At 45.2% G+C, this 13,329-nt stretch overlaps 2 protein-coding genes across 6 annotated transcripts in view; one reads left to right on the top strand and one right to left on the bottom strand.

Annotated features, from left to right (window-relative positions):
- LOC142814639 (disintegrin and metalloproteinase domain-containing protein 10-like) overlaps positions 1 to 13,329 on the top strand; it is a 260,313-nt gene that overhangs the window by 43,517 nt on the left and 203,467 nt on the right. The gene's annotated exons all lie outside the window — the stretch shown is intronic.
- LOC142814638 (uncharacterized) overlaps positions 1 to 13,329 on the bottom strand; it is a 199,052-nt gene that overhangs the window by 72,579 nt on the left and 113,144 nt on the right. For all 5 annotated transcript variants that reach the window (XM_075893705.1, XM_075893707.1, XM_075893709.1 and 2 more), the window contains exons 2-3: positions 7,016 to 7,270; positions 3,497 to 3,687 (exon numbers count right to left, since the gene is read on the bottom strand). In XM_075893705.1, the coding sequence (XP_075749820.1) occupies positions 3,497 to 3,687; positions 7,016 to 7,247 (423 nt within the window). In that variant the 5' untranslated portion in view covers positions 7,248 to 7,270. The remainder of the gene's footprint in view (positions 1 to 3,496; positions 3,688 to 7,015; positions 7,271 to 13,329) is intronic.

Below are 13,329 nucleotides of genomic sequence, written 5' to 3'. Positions count from 1 at the left end.
TTGGAGCAACTACTGCATACAGTAGCAGATGGGTTCCACCTTTTTTCCACAATTTTGCTTGGGTTCAGCCTTTCCATGAAAGTGCGCAATATTTGTTCAATTTTCTATTCACGCATATAAAACCTTATTTGGTCATACTATAAAGAGCTCACAGATAGTGCCGTGTGACGAAGCCACAGAACACCTATCACCATCTGGTGGATCCCACAAAAAGCGCCATATGCAAGACGTGACAATTATGGCATTTTCTGGCATGAATCAATTTATTTTTTTCATTTTTTGCAAAGTCTGGTCGGCCAAGTTGATGGGAGTGGTCTTCACACATGTCTTTAGCCAAGTATATACAGTGTACTGTAGGATGAAAGCCTCCCTTAGTAGCCCCTGTTTTGCTTTGACGTTCACTAGAGGAAACGACTCATTTCTTGTGTCCATGATGCACTGTGAAAGGGCAAGTTGCATTGAGCACCGTAGAGGCATTGGACCAACTTCCACAGCTCAATTATCATCACAAATACCAGCAGATAACAACTAGGTAAGAATGTATGAGAGTTTATTTAAGAGGGCAAACTGTAGGAACTTTTATTTCAATAGTGCGGTCGCGATCGTTGGCGCACGTGATACCTTGATAAGCATCAGTTCACCTTCAATGCGAAGAGACTGTGAAAAAAACACTTCTCCCTGAAACAACCGTATTCGCTTACCCCAACATCTTGTATGGGTTCTGTGGTATCGAATCTGAAAGAGTTGGCTGCCACCCTTACTTTGTATAACATAACAATTTGTTGCCATCGCACTCATTGAATTATACTTAACACGATGTCTTTTTGTTGCCAGAGCTGATCAGCTAATAGCTAAGGCTTTGGTCTAACGGACTCCCAGTGCAGCGCAAGACAAACGCATGACGTGTGGACCTCCGAAGTTCCGACGTATTCATCGCGATGTCTGAGAGTTTCAATCAGCACCTAATCTGACATCCCCTCAGTAGTGATTACATGACTGTTCGCACAAAAAAAAGTAAAGATGAACATCATTGGGGGCCACACCATGCACATGTCGTGGAAGCATGTACGCACATACAGTGTTGAAAATGAAGAACAAACGACATGATACCGCAGAAAACTATTCGGTAAAGTGTCCTTCATACGCAGTGTACCACTGCTAATGCAAAAGTAATTTTCGTTTTTTGTTGTTTTTCATTCGGAGGGAGAAAGAGAACAGGTCGGCGCACGGGCTCACGATGAAAAGAATGGCAGCAACGCTGGCTCGTGGGGCGCAAGTCCGCCTGCCTGACTCACGCACACCCGCTTGCAATAATGAGCGCTCGCTCTCGCCTGGGAGTCCGCTGAAGCACGAGTGCGCCGTATGCGTCCCTTCCGCTTCGTCGTGGGCAGGGCAACCGCGGGACGATGCATGCTCGTGCCAGAATGACAAAATCTGAGGCGAAATTCCTATACTGTTCGTGGTTAAAATTTGTTATATCAAGGTTGTCTCTCGCCGGTACTGTGCGACATAGAGGTCACAAATACATGTGATTCTATGGAGTAACGACGGTGAATTAAAAAAATTTGTTATATCGAGGAATTCGTTATGTTGAGGTTGTTTATAAGCAGGTTTAACTGTATCGCTAATGTGAGAGTGCACTGAAAGTCATCTGCCTCAGAACAGAATACCACCCTCACTGCACAACCATCAGAACGTTAAACACGACTGCTCCCCAAGATGGCCTGGAATCAAATTCAATGGTCACATGCAGAACGGAGTGGCAGGATGACCAAAGCTGTGGCTTTCATATTCATCAGGCAAATGCAGCTGTTTTGATGCAGGAGGCAATTACTTAGTTTTTTTTGTGCTTTCAATATTTCAGCATTCAGGTTATAAGAACATTTTTTCCCTGTCCAAAAAAAAAACCAAATTAACTAGCTTTTAGTGTACAACGCTAATATGCAGGCGACACATCTGTTAATCTATTGTGAAAAAAAAAGGTTACACGAATTTCGAAGCCAAACCTTACTAATAAATAAAGTACAATTGATACTACTGAGTTCAACACAAGTGCCAGGTCATTACTTAGTCACGTTTCAGCTCTGTCTTGGGTAATCATTATCATCTTTAATATTTCAGCGAGTCATGCATTCATTTTCTCTGTGGTTCCATAATGAACATAACAGTGTTCTAATGTGCAACACGATATGCTAAGTCTGGATGAAATTTTACCATATCAGCACATTACAAGAGGCTTTTGTTTTATTAAGCTCGTCTTTTTTTGTTATGTGGCATAGTGTCCAGGTAACGAATGTTTGGCCTTGCACGTCTGCAAGGAGAACAAAGCAAACACATTGTCACCTATCCTGCAAGTACGCCCATCTCTCGCACATTCCGAAAAAGGCTTTGATTATTTGCCTACTTCATCAGAGCGACAAAGAAGAGACAGAAAATAAACAGGAGGTTGCAAAGAAGAAGACGCTACATGCCTTTGACATCCGACTGCGATTGGCTGCCCGGTTTTCAATCGGCCTTTCCCGTAAGGAGGGACACACAAAACGAAGACAGTCACGAATGCACTCCTGCCCTTTTATTGCAGTGGCAGTCTCTTTCTCTCTCTCACGCACACACAAACAAGCAGACCAACACACACACACACAAATTGTGTAATCTTTACACTTGAGAAGATGGGGATCGGTAAAACCTTTCCGTCCTCATTTTCTACCGAGTGAATGGAGGTCCCCTTATTGAACTACTTGTCCTGTGCACAGCCCTTCATATCAGCTCTGCCATAATAGAGCTATTAAACAGTTCTTTATGACATTGCTATAGGTTGCATGACTTCCTTCCATAGAATTTTACAGAGTATATTCAGATTCCACATAAATTCTATTAAATTTTCACAATATAAAGACACCATACTAAACTACTGGAATGCGTAAAAAGGATTTAAATAGTGGTGGTTCATGGTCTAGCTAATGTGAGACTGCTCCGCAATATTACAAGATCCCAATCCCAAACGAGGAACCGGAATTGTGGGTAAATTGAAGACCCCCCCCCCCCCCGCCAATACGGCAGTCGAGTGTATATTCGGAGCTGACTGGTTTGCAAGAGAATGGTTGCACACATAAATGTTGACACTAACTTCAAATGCTGGTATGAATGGAGAGCCTTTAGGCATATAGTGAAGAAACAAAACTGAAGCAGCAATTAAAGCAGCAGAAAATGTGCTGACAGCAAAGTGAAAAGAAAAAAAGCATAACTGCTGTCGAAGAACAGAAAACAAAGAACAGAAGCAAAGGAATTTCTGGTCATACAGTGCAGCCATGAAGTGCCATTTAAAGACACTGGTGGGACAGTCAACTGTGCTTGCATTTGCAAAAAGAGTACACGACTCATCACAAGGTGAACCTTTTGAATGTTGAAAAAGCTGAACCTTTTGAATGTGTGATGGTTCCTGTTTCAACAGCTTTATTTTCATAGGCGTATTAGGCAAAAATGTAAGTGTACTTACTTGGGAACTCCGAACGCAGGTTCTTGCGTTCATTGGCATAGAGAACGGGTGCATAGGTGGCCCCAGGGACGGGGGCCTCATCGCTCTCCCACTCGTGAATGTTGTTATATCCTTCTGGGAACGGCACTTCCGCATCGGGATCCGTCCGCGGACTCGGGGGTGGGTCAGACTGCGGGGGACTGCATGCATACCTAAACAGCAATCACAGTAACACACGAATTTCAATCAGTTCAAGCACTTACAACAGGCCGAAAAATAAAGCTCCCACACAAAAGACATACAGCCCACATAGAATGGAAAATTTAATCACCTGGTAATTCATTTTGTGTAGTGACCAATTCATCTTGGCTTTAACTCTTTCGTTACCACGCCTATCTAAATTGCTCCCCAGTAATTGGCGCTTCAAATTGTCGATTTAGGTATGTCCACTTTGTTTGTCGCGCACCCAGCACTTTGTAGTAGTTAGTCCTCCTAATCAGTTTGAATTTGCTCCTTTTCGCAAGACAAGAGATTTTTTTTTTACAGAACTTTGCGTGAAATATTGTACGTGTGTTGTTGGAGAAATTCGCTGGGCTTAAAAAACTCGAGAGAAGTGCGCACCACTCGTAGTAATGCTACAGTAACATCTAAGCTCAGTGATTAAAAAAACCTTTCCAAGTCGAATATTAGGTAAAGGAGTCAGCTTCACAATATTACCGTGCTGAGCGATATAGTTGTTTGAAACACATGCAAGCTATTCGCCAAAGCTGGTGCTTCGAGTTGGGGAAGATATACTCTACAAAAAATTATTTCCGAAGGACAACCGCATGTGTGAAGTGTGCAGGTGACCTTTTCAACCACATTGCAGCAACTTTAGTTTTGCTTGTATCATTTTATCAGAAACAGGGGCACATACCGTGACACTAGTCACTCCTATGGCATCATCGTACGAACATGAATTTTCAAAGCTATCTTGTGACCACAGTTAAATTGGCTGATGATAAATTTTGAGTTAGATAATGATAGCAGCTCAGCGTAAAGCTCTCAGGCCGACGATATTTTATGTCAGTCAGACATTCGCAGCAACCCAGGCATTGCTTTTTTGTTTACAGCCTGAAAATGTCTCCTCTGCTGCACGTGCGTACCTGCTGACCTTTGTGATCAATCTTAAGAGTTACTTTGGTCACGTGCGAGGTCCACACGTCGCTGAAGAGCATTGTGCTAGCGCCGGGAGCAGAGCTTCAAGACGGCTGATGGAGCACATCACGGCCCCGCACTACGGAGTGGCGCAAGACATTTTAGGATTGAAAAGAACTTTTTTTCAACACTATCTGCAAAAATACAAATAAATGTGCTAGGACGCATACATTGAAACAACAACCTTTGTAGCTCGCAGAAACAGGGGACACTACATGAACTAGGGAAGTTCTTTGGGCATCTGATTTATTGAAGGATTGTTCACGTCACGGGTATCCATTTACGATAGAACCACTGCAGGCCTCCTATTGTAACAAAAACAAAAATTTATTGATAAATGCGCACGAGTGCACCTATGTCTGACGATGAAACAAGCAATGCTTTACCGCATGGCACGAACAAAGGAGCAGAACCCATGTTCACCCTTGCTTTGTCTATGTTATCATGAACATTGTGTAGACAATCTATTATTTAATACGGAATTCCTGAGTCATTTATCTTCAAAACGTATATACTGAGATATACTTGTTTCAAATGTTTTTACATATACTGTGTTTTTGATTGCACTGTTTACCAGCTGGCAACCAAAATTTACACACCTTTTACATTTTTTCAAATTCATTCCACATTTTTTTTTGCTTTAAGACCAATATCTCTTTTAAAGAGCTTTCGATTGCGCATAAATTGATATGCTGCACTGTGTGCTGGAGTGTTTTTGAAGCATGCAGTAACCTTATTGCCGAGACATGCGGAAAATAGCCAGTTCATGGCGGTAACGAGAGAGTTAAAACCACTTCTCAAGACGCACCGACTGCACAGGAATCCAGAGGCTATTACGTAAACAAGAATTTTCTACAAGGTTTGCTTAAAGGATCTGTCGATGAAGCTTACAAGGTCCAGATCTCTTCCTGTTTTAAGGCTTAAGAACCTTTCTTGGTCGAGATGCAGCTGAAGGTATCTCTTTGTTCATGCCATTCCTGAAGACAGGCCTCAGGCAAGCGATAACGCGACGCAGCATTTGGCACGCCAAATGCCTGTGGCTTAACTATTTTCAAAATGAAAGCATTGCATTCCCTGATCGCTCTTTATTATAATGAGATATGACACATATCTGCACTAATGCACAAATCAAACCTACGTGAGTTTGCAACGAAACACGCCCTATAGCTATTCTGTGATGGCAACCACATTCCGTCTGACATCTGTGGTCCGATCGTACACTGGTCCAGCGACCCCTATGGTCCAGCGTACGATTGGGAGTTGGTCGTCCGGTCGTGCACTGCGCAGAGCAGCCTCCCCTCGCCCTTGTGGCTCAGCTCCCGCAAAGGGGGGATTTGGCTTGTTTGAACAAGTTCTATATGTACCAGCCCATAAATCACTGTCCCAGACTGAGCAAATCGTTTGGCGCCGACTCCTAACAGGCACTTTGATTTCCCCATTCATACATTCTGAAATTCACCCACATAACACCTTACCTCACTGTCGCTTCTGATCAGAGGGAAACACAACATGTGTCATGCCATCCCTTTGGCCAGCCGTGATTATTCGCCGGGTGAGTTGCGAACGCGAAGTTAAAACAAGGCGAAATCAGCAGGCGTCGAAGAGCCAGAAAACTATTGAGTATAGATTAGTATGGGTGAGTGTTATGAGCGACTTCGACGCTTGAAATAAGGTCGCCACCAGGGGGTGCGTTGGAAGTTGACAAAACTTCACTACCCTTATGGAAACGCGCCGATGGGACTGATGCATAGAAACGACCGGTTGCGTATAAACAGCGAGAAAAATGAGAAGTGGGGTTAGTATGTAGCAGTTAGCATACAACCGCTTTGCGATGGCAAACGGCACAGATTGCTGCTGAGAGGTTTTGCAAATGCCACAAATGCACACACAGTGAAGGCAACATTGTCATTGGCAGCCTGATTATGTACAGTTCAGCACGAAGACCTCTTGGAACAATCGCCAGTTTAGCCTATCTTGTGCGAACTAATTCCATTTTATCCCCGCAAGGTTCCCAATTTTACAAGTCTATCCAACTCTCAGGCTTTTATAACTGCATTTTCAATTCCTTGGCACCTATTCTACTGCTCTTAATGAGCACCCTTTGTTTGCTTTTTGCATTTTGTGGCCAGCCCAGGTTCGTTTCTCTCTGTGTGACCCCTCTCTATTCCCTGATCTATTCTGCCATCCTCTGATGTTGTAATGTTGCTTCCATCGTATTCTTTTCTTCTATTGCACATCGCGTCGTCCTCAACTTCTCACTAGTTGCTTCGTTATTTGCCATCTTTCAGCACCACATGTTAGAACTTGAACCAACAGCTTGCGGCTGCTCACTCGAAAGCACACCTTGGCTGCCGTCCTTTGTAGAGAGCCCACTCTGGAATCCCAACGGGCTCATCAACAGGGAAGACTGCTGTGCAGTAGTGGAGCTGCCTTGTGGAGCTGCGAGTTGGCCCCCCGAAGGCTGGTGTGGCCATCCCACTAGCTGCCCCTGGGACTGATTGATGGTAGGATCCTCGGTCCAGCGCCAACCAGGCGGCAGGAACGCCTCCTTCATGTGGAACTGGCCAGTAAACATCGTCGCCTGGCACACGGGTGGCTCTGTAATGAAAGCGCACCCGGTTCATTCCGAAGCTCAAACATAATAATAAACAGGCTCTGAGCACACTTTCACAAAAAAAAATCCAGGAACTGGTGGACAAGAAAAAGGCTCATAATATACTTTTTTGACTGCCAGCGCAATACACACGCACCCACTCATCAATCATTACCAACTCAAACAGTTGTCAGTACTGCCGACAGTACTCTTTTCTGACTGACAACAGGCTCCCTTCCAAACCGAATTTGTATGTCAAAGCTTCGTGACATCACAGAACACAACGACAAGAAAGATAAGAAGAAAGACAAAGCTTTCTGGAACTGTTTTGCTTTGTTTTTCTCCTTCTTTTGCACTGTTGTATCACCCACTCGTCCACACGATTGCTCCCCCATATTTCCGTCTTTAAGCACACAAACAAGCCTTTGCAGATAGTTAAAGAAAGAACACCAGGTTTGCATACCACTTGGTCTATAAACAGAAAAGAGAAAAATTAAGGTGCAGGAAGTCTGGGCACGATGTCCTCGAAGGATAAGTCAAGAGGTAAAATGTAGGAGACAGAGGCAAAACGACTGATGGGGAAAAGAAGTGAGTGACAAGATGAAGCCCGAGAAAAGTAGTGTAAACAGAGCAAGCAGGGCAGAATCAGGCGCTTCTGTTATCCTCCCTCACTACGAGTTCGATAATTCTGCACAAGTAAGAGGTTTAATTTCTTACACAGTCCCACCTGGACCTAATGAATATAGGTATTGTAATTGTGTCAATATATATATATATAAGAAAGCTATGCACCCAATATGTAGTCTTAAAGCGAATACCTGCAAGCAACGTGACTGCCTGTCATGATGGGTGACTGGCTTAGAACCAAAAAGTAGTAATGATAATACACCTTCTAACGCCCGATGGCAATGAACACTTGTACCAAACTATATTACTGCGATATTATATATTGTATTGTGAAGCCTGTATACAGAACACATGTGTTTGTAAAGCATGGATGATTTTTTGCACTGCCTTTCCAAGCAGAAGAAATTCTTTTCACTGTATTTTTAAGCAGACCTGTGGCTGTGTGGTAGAACATCTGCTTACCATGATAACAGCTTGGGTTCAAGTGAAGATAATTATTTTTTTTTGAATTTTATTTGCATCCTTCAGAATTTTTTTTGTTATACAAACGATAATTTTTTGCTCCCAGCCAACGATGCCAGCACCTATGCCAGAATTTCTCTAAAATGGCCTCTTTGACCCTATTGCATTTATAAAACGTGACTATGCTGATAAGGTGGCAATGGGGGCTAGTTTGTACATCTTCAAGTTTGATACATCTGGCTACATTCTACATGTGACGACTCTTCCACCCACAAATGAAAGCAGCACCCTTAAATATGTTTACTGCAAACAACCGCTTTGCCTGATCGTCCCTTGCCAGAAACAGCGTTTGGCACAATGGCAAGGGTATACAGGTGTGACGTTAACAACAGGCATCCAAATTTCACAAGGATTCCTTCCGCTCGTTTACACGCCACTATCACAATCGATATCGCTACTGGCAGAATATTGCAATTGATAACTTGACTGGTAGCTGTTCTTGTTGCGGCTTGACTGTATAAGAGCAGAGCGCCACATTTCTTCAGTCAAGTGGAGGCAAAAATTTTCATAAAACCGGTGAACACGAAGGGCATCAGAGAAAGAGACAGGACGACTGCTATTTTACGCATCCTGTCTCTCTTTCCGGTATGTTTGTGCATGTGCAATGTAACATGCAAACATCCACTCAATATCAACTAGCCCAAATAAGTGCCTTAAAGTGGCAGATACTGTTGTCCATATATTAAATGTGAAGTAATTTTTAGAGGACTGCCGGAACTTTGAGCCTTTCTGTCAGTCTGCCTATCTAGCAGCATGCGTCTAGGTGCTCTCGTGACCATCTTCTTATGTAGGAGTAGACAAAAATCAGTATGAGAGAATGAGAGGCTGGGACGAATATTTCTCGCTGGTGATGACATAAATTACAAGAAATCACATCATGTACGTCATCAAACCATTTCCTGCAGACTCGTGTGGCACATACCTGTATACCACGAGCCGCAGTATGAAAGTATGCAACATAGGTGATTGACAGTTGAAATATGCCGAGAAACAGCGAGAAGAGGCATCGTTTTTTGAAATGCTAGAACATTAAGAAAACTTACATCGGCAGTGTTAACCCATAAATTCAAAGAATAAATTTCGGAGCCCTGCAGAAATGGAACTCAAGCATTATACAAGGCAATTAAGTGTTTTGCAATGTAGTGACGCCAGGTCTCCAAAGTGCTTCGAGAAAACACCCCATGCAGGAGTAAAGTTGGTGGAAGGTCAATTTTGGTTGGAGTGCTTGGCTATCAATTTTATAAATATTGTAACGGGCATGTGAAAGGCAGTGAAGAAAAGGAGAAGAACGATGCAGAGGAGAAGGCAAGCGACGAGAATGGTTGAATGGCTGTGTCAAACTCCACTCGGATGCTGGCGAATCAATGGGTCTTGTCTCGCGCTAGAAACGGCCCCTTGGCAACAAGTCGGTTGTCTGCAGGTCATATGATGTACCAGGTCTTGGTGGCAAAAACATGGTTAGTGCCCTTCGTGACGGGCAGCGTTGTTGACAGGAATACCGAGCAATATGCCCAGTGAAACCACAGTTGTAGGACACGGGAGGGTCGCAGGTTATACTATATTCGTCGCAAGGAATCCTGGGCTGCTGCTATGGGGCAGCAAGCTCGTTATCACACGAATAATGGGTTTCTGCCACTCTCTGGTATCCATTGTATTGGTTGTAAGTTGCATCTTGGTAGTAGGATCGGTTCTGTCCTTGCCGCAGCGGGATGCAGTCAGGCTCAGAGTCACGAGCATAAAAATGCAAGTGTCCTCGTTGTGATCGAGCGTCATAGGCAGGGACTTTATCGTAAAGACGTGGCTGATACCGAGGTGTGGAACCATAATCCTCAATTCCTTCTGCCGCTTGGAGCCAGGACAAGAAAGCAACTTTTCGCTCGAACTCTGGTGGCAGGTAGAAGGTATGAGTGTTTGGGTGGTGTGCCACTTGTGCGCACAGCCCAAGTTCTTCACATACTATTTGCCGGATCGCTGATGCAAGATCAAGCGGCTGGTTGCTCTCTATGCTTGCAACAGTCATCACATTGGCTAGCCTGCCGAACATGCGCGTATGACACGGGGAAACATGAAACAACGAACTTTAGCCCATTTTATCTGTTCTACGCCAGGTTGCCACTAAGCCCTCTGGATACTTTCTTGCCCTTCATTCTACACAATGACGATTCTGTATTGAACACCTTGTGCACCGTAGAAGAAGCCCGTCAAATCGCCCGTCTTTGAACTCTCACCTCTCAACGTCGTTCGAAGGAGCGATACGTCGACCGTCAGGAACCAGTATCGTTCAAAAAAGATGACTTGGTGCTGCTTTGGACACTGCAACGCAAGAGTGGATTGTGTCAGAAGCTTCTGCCAAGATATTCAGGGCCATTTTTAGTTTTCGAGCATCTCAGCCAGCTCACCGACGTGATAGCTTGTCTTTTGTCCAATGGTCGACGATCGAACTGAACGCAGCTCACTCACATTACTCGGCTCAAACTTTTCTACCCTCTTTGTGCATCCTAACTCACTCTACGGGCTTTGTCTGCTTGTGGTGGAATGTAATGGACATGTGAAAGGCAGAGAACAAGAGGTAGAATTTGGCAAGATCGCAATGCGCCACCACGAACGAACGAACCTCTTGTAAATAAAACCACCTGAACACAACTGACTGTAACAATATTACTTATGAGGTCCTTTGATACAGACGTCATGTCAAATGTGGTTAAGCATCAATTGTAGTTTGTCAACGCAGCGTACCCTCCTCGCAAGCACATGCCCTACAATTCAATTGACTACTTCTGCTGTTGGTTCCTCTTGGCATGGTTACACAACTGTGAACAACTCATTATAAAAAACATAGGTGACGGTGTAACATGTCTGTACGTGTAACTATTATACATAGCTTTACCATCATTTCATAATGTTTCGCTCCAGAATAAAATTGCATCACAACCCCATTGCGTCTGCATGCTTGGAATAACGTGGATTCCCATGGTATGTGAGATCTGTCAATTTTTTTTGGAGGATTACACATGGCGGCAGATACGGGGAACGGATACAGATACTGGCTACCTCGCAGTGAGCCCCCCCCCCCCCCCTATTCACAGCTACTCAACAAGAGTTAGCAGTCCCCAAGGGAAAATCCTGCCAACGCCCATGTGACACCAAAGTATATACAATTACCTCCTCTCCCGGCGCTCTCTCACCCGCACTCGGCATCAGCCTCCATTTTCTTCTTAACTCTGACGATTTAAAAATCTACGTATGCCTAAGTACATTAACCCCGAATCTTTCTGCAGGCAACATGTGACCAAGTGGCGTTGATGGCAGACCTCGAGTCCTTCATCCGTGAGGAAATCGCTTGCCAGTCCTCTCTCCTACCCTTTGCCCACACACCGGCTGTTCAACAATTGGCCACTACCCTTCTTCCTCCCATCCGTCGAGCGATTGAGCAAGAAATAGCAGAGGTCATGCCTGCATCTGTACCCCCCCCCCCCACATCCACCACCACCACAACCTCCGTCTCCTGCACCCCTGAATTACGCCCAAGTGGTCACCAGGCCACCTCAAGTTGCTTCAGCACCCGCCCCTCTAACTTACACCGAAGTTACCGCACGACCTGTCCTTTGCAACGGGTATGCCCGCTACGGATGTTGACGCAACCCCTCAGCCTCAGCCTCAGCCCACCATGCAGCCTTTCCAGCCACCGTTCCGTTCATCGCCTTTTGCGACATGGGCGAGACCTACCCCGACGAACCGATGGCGCACACGCGACAACCGGTCCGCGCGATTGCCTTGTTATTATTGCGACAGAAACTATATGGACACTCTCGACGGGTTTCGGCCGTCGACGTTACGTCCCGAATCAACTCCAAATTGTTATTCGAACATACTTTTGCACCAATGCTCAGATTTTTATGCGCAAGGATGGATTCACTATCACTCGGATTTCATGTCTTTCCTCGGGCATCGTACGTTCTATTCACGGGCAAAAACATGAGCGGAGGTGAGGAGTGGGGGTGACCAACACGGCTGAAGCAGAGATCGAACGATGCAGCCCATCTCTGTTGTCGCTCGGAAGGCGCGTGTATAACACCATCCCCCTTCCCAACCTCCGCACCGGGAGGCCTATAGAGGAAGAACTGAGGAAGAGCTCCGCATGCCTTGCAAAAAGCACGACAAGAAGCAGGGGGTGCCGCTCGAGCAACCACTGCACTTTGCTGCTAAGGGCGTGGCTGCGATCGCCGGCGCGCACGCTATCTCGGCAGTGATAAACCGCAGGTGGCTCGCGTGTACTCTTTGATGCACACACTCTTTGATGCCACACTCATCGCAATTAAGAGACTGCGGAAAAAGTAGATCTCCTCTACATTTTTCAACAGCGTTTCATTGCGATAGCAATGATATGGACATGTAGTCTCGGTTCTTTTTTATCGTTGCCAACGCTGCCGTCATGCACGGTATATGTATACGTATTTATATAAAGGAAAACTAAAAAAAAGTAAAAAAAGCAGCCCGCGCTCGGCACCCAGCTCGTCGCGATGAGCCAACGCGCACTTATCTCCAATATGTACTTTGATTGATTTGTGGGGTTTAACGTCCCAAAACCACTATATGATTATGAGAGACGCCGTAGTGGAGGGCTCCGGAAATTTTGACCACCTGGGGTTCTTTAACGTGCACCCAAATCTGAGCACACGGGCCTCGACATTTCCGCCTCCATCGGAAATGCAGCCGCCGCAGCCGGGATTACCCATATGTACTTTGTCTTAAGCGTGGGCGCGAGAGGTTAGGTGCTTCTGCGCTAGCGCCTATCCTCCGGTGCATATCCTCTGGTGGGGAGAATCGTGTGCCTTCCCCTTTTACCGGAATAGTTGCGTTAGTTGCATGGGCCACAAAGGTCATCCTCAGGTTGCTCGCTCGGCAGGCCCCGTTT

Source organism: Rhipicephalus microplus, chromosome 4, assembly GCF_043290135.1.
Source record: "Rhipicephalus microplus isolate Deutch F79 chromosome 4, USDA_Rmic, whole genome shotgun sequence".
Lineage (NCBI taxonomy): Eukaryota > Metazoa > Arthropoda > Arachnida > Ixodida > Ixodidae > Rhipicephalus > Rhipicephalus microplus.
This window is presented reverse-complemented; position numbering and strand designations above follow the sequence as displayed.